This window comes from Scyliorhinus torazame, chromosome 12 (genome assembly GCF_047496885.1).
Source record: "Scyliorhinus torazame isolate Kashiwa2021f chromosome 12, sScyTor2.1, whole genome shotgun sequence".
Taxonomy (NCBI): domain Eukaryota; kingdom Metazoa; phylum Chordata; class Chondrichthyes; order Carcharhiniformes; family Scyliorhinidae; genus Scyliorhinus; species Scyliorhinus torazame.
This window is the reverse complement of record NC_092718.1, coordinates 29730250-29747648: the sequence shown is the minus strand read 5'-3', so window position 1 is coordinate 29747648 and position 17399 is coordinate 29730250. Positions and strand designations below refer to the sequence as shown.

The 17399-nt window shown below is 47.5% G+C and overlaps 1 protein-coding gene across 2 annotated transcripts in view; it reads left to right on the top strand.

Annotated features, from left to right (window-relative positions):
* The window catches only part of pdcd7 (programmed cell death 7), a 29294-nt gene extending 12164 nt beyond the window's left edge, over positions 1 to 17130 (top strand). The window contains exons 2-5 of one of the 2 annotated variants that reach the window (XM_072470595.1): positions 2185 to 2323; positions 7669 to 7905; positions 15696 to 15780; positions 16916 to 17130. In XM_072470595.1, the coding sequence (XP_072326696.1) occupies positions 2185 to 2323; positions 7669 to 7905; positions 15696 to 15780; positions 16916 to 17045 (591 nt within the window). In that variant the 3' untranslated portion in view covers positions 17046 to 17130. Of the gene's footprint in view, positions 1 to 2184; positions 2324 to 7668; positions 7906 to 15695; positions 15781 to 16915 lie in introns of those variants that run through there. The other variant, XM_072470596.1, reaches the window with a different exon arrangement.
* Positions 17131 to 17399: the final 269 nt, after the last annotated feature.

The window sequence follows — 17399 nt, the reverse complement described above, 5'->3', positions numbered from 1 at the left end:
TTCCAGGGGGACACACCGAGACAAACATCAACTGCTGCTGGAAGGTCATCAACTCGGTGAAAGATGCTCTTTGGTCTGCCCAAAACTTGCTGATCTTCCAGTGCAAAGAGCTGTCCTCGACCGAGTGTTGCAGACTGGCACATTCCAAGGTCCAGGACTACGTGCTGAGGGACACACTCAAGCTTGGGGCAGCTGGCGCCAAGGCGCAATGGGGAAAGACCACTGTGTAAGGTCTTACCAGCAAATGTACACCGAGGGGCGGATAACAGTGTAAACCCCCCTCGGCCTGGGTTATTAACACTCCAATGTATATATAATGTAATGTAAAGAGCGATATGTGTGTAATGTTTTCAAAATTGAATGGAAGAAAGTCAAGGGAATATGTAACTGATGGAAATGTACAGTCAAGACAATTCTAAATGTTCTGTAATGTTTAGTATAGATTCTATGAATAAAGTATATTTTTTTGAGAGAAAAAAACTGGTCCCCACAAACAGGGACCAGGTGGAATGGCACCGTGGAGGTCTCCAAGCGGATTGGTTGCCCCCAGCTGCATGCCTTTTGGGCTGGGTGGTGCCACCTCGGTATCCTGGCAGCACCAGCCTGGCACCCTAGCAGTGCCACCTGGGTTCCATCCTGGCACTGTAAAGGTGCCCAGGTGGTACTGCCAACTAGCAGGGGCAGTGCCAAGCTGGCATTTTGTTGCGCCTGTGTGATTGGTCCGGGGTTGCCCACCGTGGGTGCTGGGGGGAGGCCCGTGTTTTTTTTTGTGGGCCTCTGAGATCGGGACGCCATTTATCTCTCGTTACAGCGGGCAGTTCCGGCGAGCAGAGCTCCCCGTTGTATGTGCGGCCTCAGCCGAGTGTTCCCGTTTAGGCCCCTTATTCAACACTTAAATAGCGGTGACTAGCCACATGTTTCTCGGCACTGCAAGAGCCCGGAAACACGCAGCTAAACACGCTCGCTAGGGAACTTTGTTCCCTTTTGGGAAGATTGTGCCCTGAATTTTTACAGCACAGAAAGAGGCCCTTCGTGTCCATCAAGCACAAATCCACACGACTCCCATTTTCCAGCACTTGGCCCCGTAGCCTTGTGTGCTGTGGCATTTCAAGTCCTCATCTAAATATTTAAATATTGTGAGGGTTCCCACCTCCAGCACCCTTTCAGGCAGTCAGTTCTAGATTCCCATCACCATCTGGTGAAAAAGCTTTTACTCCCATCTCCTATAAACCTCCTGCCCTTTATTTTATATTGATTCCTCCCCTAAGGGGAAAAGTTCCTTCCTATCCACCCTATCTATGCCCCTCATAATTTTTACACCTCAATCAGGCTTCCCTCCTTCAAGGAAAATAATCTCAGCCTAACTGAAACACTCCAGCCCAGGCAACATCCTGGTGAACTTCTTCTGTACCCTCTCTAGTGCCATCCCTTCCTTCCTATAGTGTGGTGACCAGAACCGCACACCGTATTCTAGCTACGGTTGAACCAGTGTTTTGTACAGCTCAATCATAATCTCTGTTAATAACCCATATACGTTTCTAACCACCTCATCTACTTGTCCTGCTGCCTTCAGGGATCATGTACATGCACCCAAGGCCCATCTGGTCTTCTGGACTTCCTCGTGTCCTACTGTCATTGTGTATTCCACTTGCCTTGTTAGTCCTCCCAAAATGCATCACGTCACACTTTTCAGGGTTAAGTTCCATTTGCCACAGTTCTGTCCATCTAATCAGCCATCGAACCATAGAATTCCTACAGTGCAGACGGAGGCCATTTGGCACATTAAGCTGCACCGACCCTGTGAAGGAGCGCCCTACCGAGGCCCACTCCCCACCGTATCCACACAATACCATCTAACCCGCACATCTTTGGACTGTGGGAAGAAACTGGAGCACCCGAAGGAGGAAACCCACGCAGACACGCAGAGGAAATGCACTCCACACAGAAACCTAAGGTCGGAATTGAAACCGGGTCCCTGGCACTGTGAGGGAGCAGTGCTAACCACTGTGCCATCTATATCGTCCTGTAATCTAAGGCTTTCCTCCTCACAATGCCATCATAATGCAGATAGTTTGGAGAAAGAATAGGCATTCCCTGTTTCATCTTTAATGTTTTGATTTACACCATCTGGACTTTGAACGTTTTTTGTTCAGAGCAACATTGTTTTTGTATTTTTGGTTATAGGAACGTGAACTGAAAGCTGCAGCAGACAGTGTGTTGTCAGAGGTTCGGAAAAAACAGGCAGATGCTAAACGACTAACAGATATCCTGCGGGCACTGGAGAAGCTGCGGAAACTGAGGAAGGAAGCTGCAGCTAGAAAAGGTGTGTTGGGGAGGCAGGGGTATTGTGGCATTGTCACTAGGCTAGTCATCCAAAGACCCAGGTTACTGTTCCTTAACCTTGTTTAAGGAAAGAAGTAAATTCATTTGAGGCAGTTCAGAGGAGGTTTACTAGATTGATAAATGAAGCGGGAATGTCTCATGAGGAAAGGTTAGACGAACCGGACTTGTTTAAAGAGTGACGGTGATTTAATTGAAATACATAAAATGTATTGTCATGGTGAACATGGAGAGGAGGTTTCCTTTTGTGGGTGGATCCAGAACTAGGGAGCACTATTTAAAATAGGGGTTGCCCTTTTAGGACAGACATGAGGAGAAACCTTTTCTGAGTGCTGCACGACTTTGGAACACTGCCTCAGAAGGCAGTGGAAACGGAGTCATTGAATATTTTTAAGGCAGGGGTAGATAGTTTCTTGATAGGCAAGGGAAGCAAAAGTTATCGAGGACAGATGGGAATGTGGGATTCGAAACACAAACCTATCAGCCACGATCATATTGAATGGCGGAGCAGGCTTGAGGGGCCAAATGGCCTAGTTCTCCTATTTCTTATATTTGTATAAAGCACTGCTGTTCACAACATTAACAAGTCACAATTCAGCCATCTATTTGTGCTGGTTGTTTGTTAAAACAATCCATAACTAACCCGACTGCTCTCGGCATTGTTCCTTATTTTGTTCTTTCAAATGTTTAACTGCTGTCCTCTTAAAAGATGGTCTCTGCCTCAACCACTCCATTTTACTTTTTGGCAGGTCATTTCCCAGAGAGTGTTATCACCTAGCACTCTGATTCACACAAAAGGTTGCAGCATAGAGTTTTTAAAAAAAAATTTTTTTTTTTTTTTTTTAAAAAGAGTACCCAATTAGTTTTCTTCCAATTAACGGGCAATTTAGCGTGGCCAATTCACCTACCCAGCGCATCTTTTGGGTTGTGGGGGTGAGACCCATGCAGACACGGGGAGAATGCGCAAACTCCACACGGACAGTGACCCAGGGCCGGGATCGAGCCCGGATCCTCAGCGCCTTGAGTCAGCAGTGCTAAGTACTGTGCCACTGAGCCGCCCTGCAGTGTAGAGTTTTACAATGTTTTACTGAATCCTGGTTAAAACATGTATTAAGTCACAATACTGTGAGAGCTTTAAATTGAGGGGAGATATATATAGGACAGATGTCAGAGGTAGGTTCTTTACTCAGAGAGTAGTAAGGGCGTGGAATGCCCTGCCTGCAACAGTAGTGGACTGGCCAACACTAAGGGCATTCAAATGGTCATTGGATTGACATATGGACGATAAGGGAATAGTGTAGATGGGCTTTAGAGTGGTTTCACAGATCGGCGCAACATCGAGGGCCGAAGGGCCTGTACTACGCTGTAATGTTCTATAACTAGCCAATTTCACAAGTTATCCTGTCACTTTTCTGCAAACATGGTACTAAATATATACAAAAATAAGTACTGATATTTTCAGAGGGATGCAAATAGCTTTCAAGTGTTGGAATGGCAAAATGACGACCCCAGAGAACACAAGTTACACCTGTCCTTCGAATGTTGTGCACTTGCATTGGAACGTTTAACTCCAGTGCATCTTAAAGACAAATGCAGTATGTACATAAGTACACACCAGTGTTCAGAAGTGAGACGAGAAGATTTAGCACGTAGAAACTCACCCTGCAAGCGTACTAATTTTCCTGTTATACTCCCAGTGGGGGTGAATTACGTTTTTAAAGAATTTTATAGTAAATTATGAGTCGGAACCCCTGCCTGCTATTGAAGGGATGAGGGGATTCCTAGATCAGTTGAGGTTCCCGAGGGTGGAGGAGGACCTGGTGGAGGGGCTGGGGGCCCAGATTGAGGCAGAGGAAATTGTTAAAGGACTGGAGGGCATGCAGCTGGGCAAGGCTCCGGGGCCGGACGGTTACCCGGTAGAATTCGAGAAGAAGTTCTCAGAGGTGTTGTGCCACTGCTGATGAGGACCTTTAATGAGGCTAAAGAGAGGGGAATCCTCCCCTCAACGATGTCGCAGGCCTCTATTTCGCTCATCCTTAAACGAGAAAAGGACCCGGAACAATCTGGGTCATATAGGCCGATCTCGCTTTTGAACGTAGATGCCAAGCTGCTGGCTAAGATTTTGGCCACCAGGATAGAAGACTGTGTCCCGCGGGTGATGGGGGGGGGGACCAAACCGGATTTGTTAAGGGTAGACAGCTCAATGCTAACGTTCGGAGGCTTTTGAATGTAATTATGATGCCCTCAGAAGGAGAGGAGGCGGAGGTGGTGGTTGCGATGGACGCGGAGAAGGCTTTTGATCGGGTGGAGTGGGAGTATCTTTGGGAGACGCTGGGAAGGTTTGGGTTTGGGGAGGGCTTCTTCAACTCGGTGCGATTGCTCTACCAGTTGCCGGTAGCGAGTGTGTGCACGGCTGAGGTCAGGGTACTTCAAGCTACACCGAGGGACGAGGCAGGGGTGCCCCCTCTCCCTGTTGCTGTTCGCTCTGGCTACAGAGCCGTTGGCCATGGCTCTCAGAGCATCAAGGAATTGGCAGGGGCTGGTTTTGGGGGGGGGGGGGGGGGGGGGGTGGAGCACTGGGTTTCGCTGTCCGCAGACGATCTGCTCTTGTACATCTCGGACCCGGTGGAGGCTATGCAGATCTTGGGGGAATTTGGCAGGTGCTCGGGGTACAAATTGAATGTGGGAAAATGTGAATTGTTCGTGATCCAGGCAAGGGGGCAGGAGAGGAGACTGAAGGAGCTGCCGCTCAGGATGGCAGAGAGGAGCTTTCGCTACCTGGGAATACAGATGGCTCGGAAATGGGAGGCATTACACAGGCTCAACCTAACCCGGCTGGTGGGGCAAATGGAGGGGGACTTTAAAAGATGGGATATGTTCCCCTTATTGCTGGCGGGGAGGGTACAGACTGTGAAAATGACGGTGCTCCCCAGATTTTTGTTTGTCTTCCAGTGCCTCCCCATCTTCATCCCCAATGCCTTTTTCAAGCGGGTGAACAAGATTATTTCGGGCTTTGTATGGGCGAATAAAACCCTGGTGAAGAAAATGTTGTTGGAGCGCATCGGGGGAGGGTGGGTTGGCACTGTAGAACTTCTGCAACCACTACTTGCCGGCGAATATAGCGATGATTAGGAAGTGGGTAATGGGGGAGGGGTCGGCTTGGGAGCGGATGGAGGCGGCGCCATGCAAAGGCACCAGTTTGGGAGCACTGGTAACGGCACCTCTGCCGTTCTCGCCGGCTCGGTACTCCACTAGCCCGGTGGTGGTGGCGGCATTGAGGATCTGGGGGCAATGGAGGAGGTATAAGAAGGTGGAGGGTGCGAAAGTCTGGACCCCGATTTGCAACAACCACAGGTTTGCGCCGGGCAGGATAGATGGCGGGTTCCGAAGTTGGCAGAGAGCAGGGATTAGGAGGATGGGAGATCTATTCATAGATTGGAGATTTCCCAGTCTGAAGGCGCTGGAGGACAAGTTCAAGCTGCCGCCGGGGAATGGTTTCAGATATTTACAAGTCCGGGACTTTCTGAGGAACAGGTGGTGGCTTTCCCGCTGATCCCGCCATGGGGGATACAGGACAGAGTAGTGTCCGGTACCTGGGTGGTGGAGGGGAAAGTGCCGGATATCTATCAGGAGTTGGAGGCGGAGGAGACCCCGGTGAGGAACTAAAGGGCAAGTGGGAGGAGGTGCTAGGTGGGGAGTTAGAGGTGGGTCTATGGGTGGACGCCCTAAGCAGGGTTAATTCCTCCTCATCATGTGCTAGGCTCAGTCTAATACAGTTTAATGTGGTACACCGGGCACAGATGACGGCGGCGAGGATGAGCACGTTTTTCGGAGTAGAAAGTAGATGTGCGAGGTGTGCGGGAAGCCCAGAAAACCATGTCCACATGTTTTGGGCATGCCCGAAGCTTGGAGGATTCTGGCAGGGGTTTGCCAAGGCAATGTCCAAGGTGTTAGGTACACGGGTGGTGCCGAGTCCAGAGATAGCAAACTTTGGAGTATCAGAAGACCCGGGAGTTCAGGGAATGAAAGAGGCTGATGTTTTGGCCTTTGTCTCCCTGGTAGCCCGGAGACTGATCCTTTTAATGTAGAGGGACTCTAAGCACCCGAATGTGGAGACTTGGGTCAGTGACATGGCTGGGTTTCTCAAGCTGGAGGAAATAAAGTTTGCCTTGAGGGGGTCAATGCTGGGGTTCTCTTGGAGATGGCAGCCGTTCGTCAACTTTCTCGGGGAAAATTAATATGTCAGCAGAAGCAGCATTCTGGAGGGGGGGGGGGGGGGGGTAGATGCAATATGGTTAAGGGGTGTCCAGAAGGGGTTGGGTGGGAAATGTCTATTTGACCTTGTTGATGTTTATGTTATTGTTTTTGTTGTTATAAAAACTTTGCAAATGCTTCAATAAAAATATTTAAAACTAAAAAAAAATGTTTTCCTGTTATACTAATCACTTGTATTTTGTACATAATAATAGGCCTCATTAATCCTGTTTCTTCCGAAGACCTTGTAGAACATATACTGTAGCGGACTCCTGTACAGGTAGTCTATAGCCATTTAACCCCATGCCTACCAGATAGGCGTCTAGTTAACAGAACAGGGTCACACCACTTGTTCATTAAATTAAAATTCATCCTGCAAACATTTGAATGAATATAAATTTTTATAAAAATTATATTCTATATGGAAAAAATATAATTCAAAACTAATTGTTTTCTCTTTTGGAACTAAATGTTATGTATGATTGGTAATATTTATCTGCAGCTAGTATTCGACTTGCAAAGATAAGAGCTACAGTATTTTGAAAAAAGCCAGATCTTTTGTTTGATACGGCATGTAGTTTATGTGATTTTATGCTCTGCAGATAGACTAATAATTGCAAAATGTGCTGATCTGTTTTTGCACAAGTCCTGTGCTGCGGATAAAAGTCCTGTGCTGCGGATAAAAGTCCTGTGCTGCGGATAAAAGATACAGTGAATTTTGAATATTTTAGCAAATGGAAACCTTGACCTGATTGAGTAACAAATGTGTTCTGATGTATTTTATCCTACTCCAAGACTGAAAGGGAAAGGTTTTTGGCAATCTTTGTAGAAATGTTGTTTTACACATTCAGTTTCTTCTCTGTAACTTGGTGGAATAAACTCATAGATTTTGATAAATTCTGAATCTTAGAATATTGTGGTGCTAGATTACACTGCAATGATGTTAAAGATTGCAACGGTTTGCTAAGTAAAGGCTCAAGCTAAGGAACCCTGATTTCTTAAGATTTTTTACCAGTTCATATAACTATATAATGAAATCAACCTGATGACTCAAATGCTATGTGGTTTGTACAGGTGTTCAGCCTCCTCCTTCAGCCGATCAAACCTTTGAACATCATATTGAGAGGCTAAGAAAGTTAATTAAAAAGCGCAGTGAATTGTATGATGCAGAAGAAAGAGCCTTGAGAGTTATGCTGGAAGGAGAACAAGAAGAAGAAAGAAAAAGAGAAAATGAGAAAAAGCTGAAAAAAGAGAGAGAGAAACTAGAGAAACAGCAACGCGAAATGGAATCGATGATGTTTGGAGATCCAGGTATTTGTTTTTCGCTTTTCTGTTTCTCCCTAATATAAATAATTTCATATTATTAAAACAAGCTGCATTATCATGTTCGTGAGTAAGTTAGTCAATCGGTCCTTGTCTGACTGAGGACCTAGTAACTGAAGACCAACATAAGATTATACAGCCGTAATGTTTCAGCTTGATGATAGATCATCCACCTGAAACGTTAACACTTTTTTCTCCATAGCTGCTGCCAGGCCTGCTGAATATTTTCTGCATTTTCTATTTTCATTTGGTTCCCAACATCCATGGTATTTTGTTTTGCAAAGTTACTTGAAGTCTTTCTTCTGATTAACTTGGAAGGTTTTGTTATGACTGTTAAATATAGTTATAGATGAGATCAATAAAATAGAAACTTGCATTCAGATAGAACCTTCCATGACTTCAGGATGTCCCAAAGTGCTTTTTGTACATTTGAAGTATGGTCACTAATACGGTACAAGATATACATTCAATATTAAAATATCATAAACAATGTTACACTGTTTGATTCTGGGACCATTTGTGTTACTTGCTACCACACAGTAGGGATTTGTTTTGTTTTACATCTAATTTCAGATCTAAGAACATTTAAAAAAAAAAATACATTTAGAGTGCCCAATAATTTTCTTTTCCAATTAAGGGGCAATTTAGTGTGGCCAATCCACCTATTCTGCACATCTTTGTGTTGTGGGGGTAAATCCCACGCAGACACAGGGAGAATGTGCAAATTCCACACGGACAGTGATCCAGGGCCGGGATTCAAACCCGGGTCCTCAGCGCCGTAGGCAAGTGCTAACCACTGTGCCACGTGCCACCCCTCTAAGAACGTTTTGAGCAATTGGCTTGAGAACCAAGATGGGAGTTTTTAATAGAATGTAAATATCCTGGAGGGCACCGTATTTTTATAATGTGTTACTAGGAGTTGCATCAAATTATAGGAAAGTCCTCTGGGAAGGTCTCATTGGATTGAAAAATAGCGAATGTGACTTCCCGATCCAAGAAAGTAGGGAGACAGAATGCAGGAAATGACATGCCAGTTAGCTTAACACCTGTTGTAGGGAAATTGCTAGAATTTATTATTAAACAAGTGTTAGTGGGGCACTCAGGAAATCTCAGTGCAGTCAGGCAGTCACCGTGGCTTTGTGAAAGGGAAATCATGTTTGACTAATTTATTGAAGTACTTTGAGGACGTTAACAAGCAACATAGGTCAAGGGGAACCTGTGGATGTGCAATAATTGGATTTCCAAAAGGTAAGGGCAGCACGGTGGCGCAGCGGTTAGCACTGCTGCCTCACAGTGCCGAGGTGCCAGGTTCGATCCCGGCTCTGGCTCACTGTCCGGGTGGAGTTTGCACATTCTCCCCGTGTTTGCATGGGTTTCGCTCCCACAACCCAAAGATGTGCAGGCTAGGTGGATTGGCCACGCTACAATTGCCACTTAATTGGATAAAATTAATTGGGTACTCTGAATTTTTTTTTATTTTTTAAAAAAGATTTCCAAAAGGCCTTTGACAAGGTGCCACATGGGCGGCACAGTGGTTAGCACTGTTGCTTCACAGCGCCAGGGTTCCAGGTTCGATTCCTGGCTTGGGTCACTGTCTATGCGGAGTCTGCACGTTCTCCCTGTGTCTGTGTGGGTTTCCTTCGGGTGCTTCGGTTTCATAAGAACTAGCAGCAGGAGTAGGCCACCTGGCCCCTCGAGCCTGCTCCACCATTCAATGAGATCATGGGCTGATCTTTTGTGGGCTCAGCTCCACTTTCCGGCCTGAACATCATAACCTTTAATCCCTTTATTCTTCAAAAAACGATCTATCTTTATCTTAAAAACATTTAATGAAGGAGCTTCTACTGCTTCACTGGGTAAGGAATGCCATAGATTCACAACCCTTTGTGTGAAGAAGTTCCTCCTAAACTCAGTCCTAAATCTACTTCCCCTTATTTTGAGGCTATGCCCCCTAGTTCTGCTTTCACCCACCAGTGGAAACAACCTGCCCGCTTCTATCCTATCTATTCCCTTCATAATTTTATATGTTTCTATAAGATCCCCCCTCATCCTTCTAAATTCCAACGAGTACAGTCCCAGTCTACTCAACCTCTCCTCGTAATCCAACCCCTTCAGCTCTGGGATTAACCTAGTGAATCTCCTCTGCACACCCTCCAGTGCCAGTACGTCCTTTCTCAAGTAAGGAGACCAAAACTGAACACAATACTCCAGGTGTGGCCTCACTAACACCTTATACAATTGCAGCATAACCTCCCTAGTCTTAAACTCCATCCCTCTAGCAATGAAGGACAAAATTCCATTTGCCTTCTTAATCACCTATTGCACCTGTAAAACAACTTTGTGACTCATGCACTAGCACACCCAGGTCTCTCTGCACAGCAGCATGTTTTAATATTATATCATTTAAATAATAATCCCTTTTGCTGTTATTCCTACCAAAATGGATAACGTCACATTTGTCAACATTGTATTCCATCTGCCAGACCCTAGCCCATTCACTTAGCCTATGCAAATCCCTCTGCAGACTTCCAGGATCCTCTGCACTTTTTGCTTTACCACTTATCTTGGCGTCGTCTGCAAACTTGGACACATTGCCCTTGGTCCCCAACTCCAAATCATCTATGTGAATTGTGAACAGTTGTGGGCCCAACACTGATCCCTGAGGGACACCACTAGCTACTGATTGCCAACCAGAGAAACACCCATTAATCCCCACTCTTTGCTTTCTATTAATTAACCAATCCTCTATCCATGCTACTACTTTCCCCTTAATGCCGTGCATCTTTATCTTATGCAACAACCTTTTGTGTGGCACCTTGTCAAAGGCTTTCTGGAAATCCAGATATACCATATCCATTGGCTCCCCGTTATCTACCGCACTGGTAATGTCCTCAAAAAATTCCACTAAATTAGTTAGGCACGACCTGCCCTTTATGAACCCATGCTGCGTCTGCCCAATGGGACAATTTCCATCCAGATGCCTTGCTATTTCTTCCTTGATGATGGATTCCAGCATCTTCCCTACTACCGAAGTTAAGCTCACTGGCCTATAATTACACGCTTTCTGCCTACCTCCTTTTTTAAACCGTGGTGTTACATTTGCTAATTTCCAATCCGCCGGGTCCACCCCAGAGTCTCGTGAATTTTGGTAAATTATCACTAGTGCATTTGCAATTTCCCTAGCCATCTCTTTTAGCACTCTGGGTTGCATTCCATCAGGGCCAGGAGACTTGTCTACCTTTAGCCCCTTTAGCTTGCCCATCACTACCTCCTTGGTGATAACAATCCTCTCAAGGTCCTCACCTGTCATAGCCTCATTTCCATCTGTCACTGGCATGTTATTTGTGTCTTCCACTGTGAAGACTGACCCAAAAAACCTGTTCAGTTCCTCAGCCATTTTTTCATCTCCCATTATTAAATCTCCTTTCTCATCCTCTAAAGGACCAATATTTACCTTAGCCACTCTTTTTTGTTTTATATATTTGTAGAAACTTTTACTATCTGTTTTTATATTCTGAGCAAGTTTACTCTCATAATCTATCTTACTCTTCTTTGTAGCTTTTTTCGTAGCTTTCTGTTGCCCCCTAAGGATTTCCAAGTCCTCTAGTCTCCCACTAATCTTTGCTACTTTGTATGCTTTTTCCTTCAATTTGATACTCTCCCTTATTTCCTTAGATATCCACGGTCGATAGTCCCTCTTTCTACCGTCCTTCCTTTTTGTTGGTATAAACCTTTGCTGAGCACTGTGAAAAATCACGTGGAAGGTTCTACACTGTTCCTCAACTGTTTCACAAAGTCTTTGCTCCCAGTCTACCTTAGCTAGTTCTTCTCTCATCCCATTGCAATCTCCTTTGTTTAAGCACAAAACACTAGTGCTTGATTTTACCTCCACACCCTCCATCTGTATTTTAAATTCCACCATATTGTGATCGCTCCTTCCGAGAGGATCCCTAACTATGAGATCCTGAATCAATCCTGTCTCATTACCCAGGACCAGATCTAGGACCGCTTGTTCCCTCGTAGGATCCATTACATACTGCTCTAGGAAACTATCGCGGATACATTCTATAAACTCCTCCTCAAGGCTGCCTTGACCGACCTGGTTAAACCAATCAACATGTAGATTAAAATCCCCCATGATAACTGTTGTACCATTTCTACATGCGTCAGTTATTTCTTTGTTTATTGCCTGCCCCACCATAATGTTACTATTTGGTGGTCTATAGACTACTCCTATCAGTGACTTTTTCGCCTTACTATTCCTGATTTCTACCCAAATGGATTCAACCTTATCCTCCATAGCACCGATGTCATCCCTTACTGTTGCCCGGATGTCATCCTTAAATAACAGAGCTACACCACCTCGCTTACCATCCACTCTGTCCTTCCGAATAGTTTGATACCCTCGGATATTTAACTCCCAGTCGTGACCATCCTTTAACCATGTTTCAGTAATGGCAACTAAATCATAGTCATTCACGATGATTTGCGCCATCAACTCATTTACCTTATTCCGAATACTACGAGCATTCAGGTAAAGTACACTTATGTTGGCTTTTTTACCTCTGTTCTGAATCTTAACACCTCGATCAGTAACATCTCCTAAGTTATATTTCCTCTTAACCTTTCTCCTAATTTTCCTTGTCGTTGAACCCATATCTTCATGTAACAGCCTGCCGCGTCGCTTACCATTAATGTTTTCACTTCCCGTTTTATTCCTTTTAGTATTCCTGGTCCTATTCACTGAGCTCCCCTCAGTCACTGTACCTTGTACTGTCTCCCTTTTTGATTTTTGACTATGGCTTCTCTGCCTTACACTTTTCCCCCTTACTGCCTTTTGTTTCTGTCCCTGTTTTATTACCTTCCAACTGCCTGCATCGGTTCCCATCCCCCTGCCACATTAGTTTAAACACTCCCCAACAGCTCTAGCAAACACCCCCCCCCCCCCCAGGACATCGGTTCCAGTCCTGCCCAGGTGCAGACCGTCCGGTTTGTACTGGTCCCACCTCCCCCAGAACCAGTTCCAATGCCCCAGGAATTTGAATCCCTCCCTCTTGCACCATCTCTCGAGCCACGCATTCATCCTATCTATCCTGACATTCCTACTCTGACTAGCTCGTGGCACTGGTAGCAATCCTGAGATCACTACCTTTGAGGTCCTACTTTTTAGTTTAACTCCTAACTCCCTGAATTCAGCTTGTCGGACCTTGTCCCGTTTTTTACCTATATCGTTGGTGCCTATGTGCACCATGACAGCTGGCTGTTCACCCCCCACCCCAGAATATCCTGCAGCCGCTCATACCAACATACCAACCTGGAGTCTTGATTGCGTCCGCAGAACCGCCTGTCTATTCCCCTTACAATTGAGTCCCCCATCACTACAGCCCTGCCATTCTTCTTCCTGCCCAGCTGTGCAGCAGAGCCAGCCACGGTGCCATGAACCTGGCTACTGCTGCCTTCCCCTGGTGAGCCATCTGCCTCAACAGTATCCAAAGCGGTATATCTGTTTTGCAGGGAGATGACCTCAGAGGACACCTGCACTGCCTTTCTACTCTTGCTCTGTCTTTTGGTCACCCATTTTCTATCTCCCTCAGTACCTTTCACCTGCGGTGTGACCAACTCGCTAGACGTGCTATCCACGACGTCCTCAGCATCATGGATGCTCCAAAGTGAGTCCATCCGCCGCTCCAGAGCCGTCAAGCGGTCTTAACAGGAGCTGCAACTGGACACACTTCTTGCACATGAAGGAGCCAGGGACAGTGGACGTGCCCCTGAGTTCCCACATCGCACACGAGGAGCATGACATGGGTCTGAGATCTCCTGCCATGTCTTAAACCTTCGGTTAACTTCAACAATTACAATCCCCCCCTCCCCCCCCCCTCCCCCCCCTTCCTCCCCCCTCCCCCCCCTTCCTCCCCCCTCCCCCCCTTCCTCCCCCCTCCCCCTCCTCCCCCTCCCCCCCTCCTCCCCCTCCCTCCTCCTCCCCCCTCCCCCCCTCCTCTCCCCCCTCCCCCCCTCCTCCCTCTCCTCCTCACCCCTCTCCTCCTCCCCCCCTCTCCTCCTCCCCCCCTCTCCTCCTCCCCCCCTCTCCTCCTCCCCCCTCTCCTCCTCCCCCCTCCTCCTCCCCCCTCTCCTCCTCCCCCCCTCTCCTCCTCCCCCCCTCTCCTCCTCCCCCCCCCTCTCCTCCTCCCCCCCCTCTCCTCCTCCCCCCCCTCTCCTCCTCCCCCCCTCTCCTCCTCCCCCCCTCCTCCTCCCCTCTCCTCGCCTCTCCCCGCCTCTCCCCCCCCTCCCCGCCTCTCCTCCCCTCCCCCCCCTCCCCTCCCCCCCTCCCCTCCCCTCCCCCCCTCCTCTCCCCCCCTCCTCTCCCCCCCCCTCCCCCTCCCCTCCCCTCTCCCCCTCCCCTCCCTCCCCCCCTCCCCTCTCCCCCCCTCCCCTCTCCCCCCCTCCCCTCTCCCCCCCTCCCCTCTCCCCCCTCCCCTCTCCCCCCCTCCCCTCTCCCCCCCTCCCCCCTCCCCTCTCCCCCCTCCCCTCTCCCCCCCTCCCCCCTCCCCTCTCCCCCCCTCCCCTCTCCTCCCCTCTCCTCCCCCTCCCCTCTCCTCCCCCTCCCCTCTCCCCCCCTCCCCTCTCCCCCCCTCCCCTCTCCCCCCCCTCCCCTCTCCCCCCCCTCCCCTCTCCCCCCCTCCCCTCTCCCCCCCTCCCCTCTCCCCCCCCCCTCCCCTCTCCCCCCTCCCCTCTCCCCCCCTCCCCTCTCTCCCCCCCTCCCCTCTCCCCCCCTCTCCCCCCCTCCCCTCTCCCCCCCCTCTCCTCCCCTCTCCCCCCTCCCCTCTCCCCCCTCCCCTCTCCCCCCTCCCCTCTCTCCCCCCCTCCCCTCTCCCCCCCTCCCCTCTTCCCCCCCTCCCCTCTTCCCCCCCCTCCCCTCTTCCCCCCCCCTCCCCTCTTTCCCCCCCCCTCCCCTCTCCCCCCCCTCCCCTCTCCCCCCCCCTCCCCTCTTCCCCCCCCTCCCCTCTTCCCCCCCCCCTCTTCCCCCCCCCTCTTCCCCCCCCCCCTCTTCCCCCCCCCCTCTTCCCTCCCCCGCCTCTTCCCTCCCCCCCCTCTTCTCCCCCCCCCCCTCTTCTCCCCCCCCCCTCCCCCCTAGCCCAAATATAACGTGTAAGGAGCATCCATCTGTAACAGGGGTAAACACTCAACCATTACCTCTGATGCTGAACAATCCACAACTCTGAAGAGATCGCCTTTTATGTGATTGTTGAGTTACATTTATTTAATTTCCTTTTGTTGGTAAAGTGATTCTTTAACAGGACCGTTTCACTTTTAAACATCTTTGAGGACCTGGATTGTTTTGTACATGGCTTTACATCAGTCACAAGTAAAATTTATTCCTCCTTCCTGTTTAAAAAAAACTTCATTTAAAAAGCTCCAGTGTGCGACTGGACCTCGGTGGAACACCCAACCTAATATTTTTTTAAAAATTTAGAGTACCCAATTTTTTTTTTCCAATTAATGGGCAATTTAGTGTGGCTAATCTACCTAACCTGCACATCTTTGGGTTATGGGGGTGAAACCCATGCAGACATGGGGAGAATGTGCAAACTCCACACGGACAGTGACCAAGGGCCAGGATTCGAACCCGGGTCCTCAGCTCCGCAGTCCCAGTGCTATACACTGCGCCACATGCTGCCCTCACCCAACCTAATATATGTTATCAACACATTAAGGTAACTGTAGTACGGCATGCTGAAAAACAAAAAAACAATTGTATGCTTTACTTCATTCAATAGAATTACCTTCAGACCACCCACTACAGCCATTTCGCCAATATTACCTGCAAGCTGAGCATTCTTCTCATGTACTTGTGCAAATCAGGTAAGGATTAATGAATATGTTAATGTCTGAAGCATTCATATAAGGTGGCATCATTGTGTGTAATCAACGCCGCTAAATCGATGAACAAAAAGAATGTTTACTCAAACTGTTTGAATATTTCACATAACTGAGATTTTTAATGATAATCACTCTTTCCAAATGTATCTTACGAACTGTAGCACCTCCTGCAGAATGGGATGAAGTGAGGAAAGAAATGACAGCTGAGGGCAGTAATCTTTACTAGTGCAGTACCTTGGAGTAGAAAGTGGTGACAGAAATTGGTCTATAATTTTCACTCAGTGATTATTTTGCACTATTAAAATAGCAGTAATGAAGTCACCAAGACCGCGCTGTTTTATAGATGGAAATTATTAGCCATCTGATGCTGGTGCTTGGAGATGGGCAAAACCTCCACCTCTTAATCGTTCCAGGATATTTCTCTGCAGCAGTTCATTTATCATCTGTCTTTGAAAAATAGGTTCTTTTACAGACGGGTCATTTATAAGATTCTAATATTTGCCAGACTCTTATGTTAATTTCTAGGGGATTGAGTTGTCCTATTTGTTCCCTGTTTCTTCATGCAGAGAATCATGCTATCTGCTTTCTACCTTCTAATGGAATGATAGAGTGATCCACCATTGTGGTTGCCGTGCTCCAGATAGTTTATTTCCTCTTATTAAATAGGTATTCCATTTCTTTCTGCTTGAGATGAAGCAGAATGTTTTCGCCCCTGTCAGAAACATGTGATGTTGGGCAGCATGGTGACGCAGTGGGTTAGCCCTGCTGCTTCACGGCGCCGAGGTCCCAGGTTCGATTCGGGCTCTGGGACACTGTTCGTGTGGAGTTTGCACATTCTACCTGTGTTTACGTGGGTTTCGCCCCCACAACCAAAAGATGTGCTGGATAGGTGGATTGAACACGCTAAATTGCTCCTTAATTGGAAAATAATGAGTTGGGTACACTAAATTTAAAAAAAAAAAGGAACATGTGAAGTTATATTGCAAGTGGTGTTTGAGTAGCGGAAGCGGGCAGAGCTGATTTATATTTGCGATGAATGCATAATGATGCTGCTTCAACGATAGAGGGTGCGGTGACTACTGTCATTGAGATTAATGTTTCTTTCTCTCCTTGTTAGACAGGAATGGGATCGATATCTTGTACCAGAAGATCATCCGGATGGAAGCTGTATTCCCCAGGGCTGGGTCTTCCCACACCCACCCTCTACTGACACATGGGCAACTGCTCTCCAACAGAATGAGAGTTGATGCTGTTCAACAATTTTCTCTGTGGCTGAAGTACTTGTTGCCAATTAGTATCTGTTCTATATTTAATAAAGATGGATTCACCTTGTTTAGAGTTCTGTGACTGTATTGATACCATCCCAAATTCATAAGACTTGGTGGATCTCTCATGGCTTTGCCAGCAGGCAGCAAGGACAAAGCAAATTTTTCTCAGTACATTGGTGATGCTGGAGGACATCTACAGTTCCTGGAGTACCATCTGATGGTGGTGGTACCATATAGGTGTGACTGTCACAGAATAGTGATGCTCAAGTAAGAATGTCTGATATTCATAGTGAATTTGATACTGTATCTCAGTAGTAGATCTGTGTCATTGCA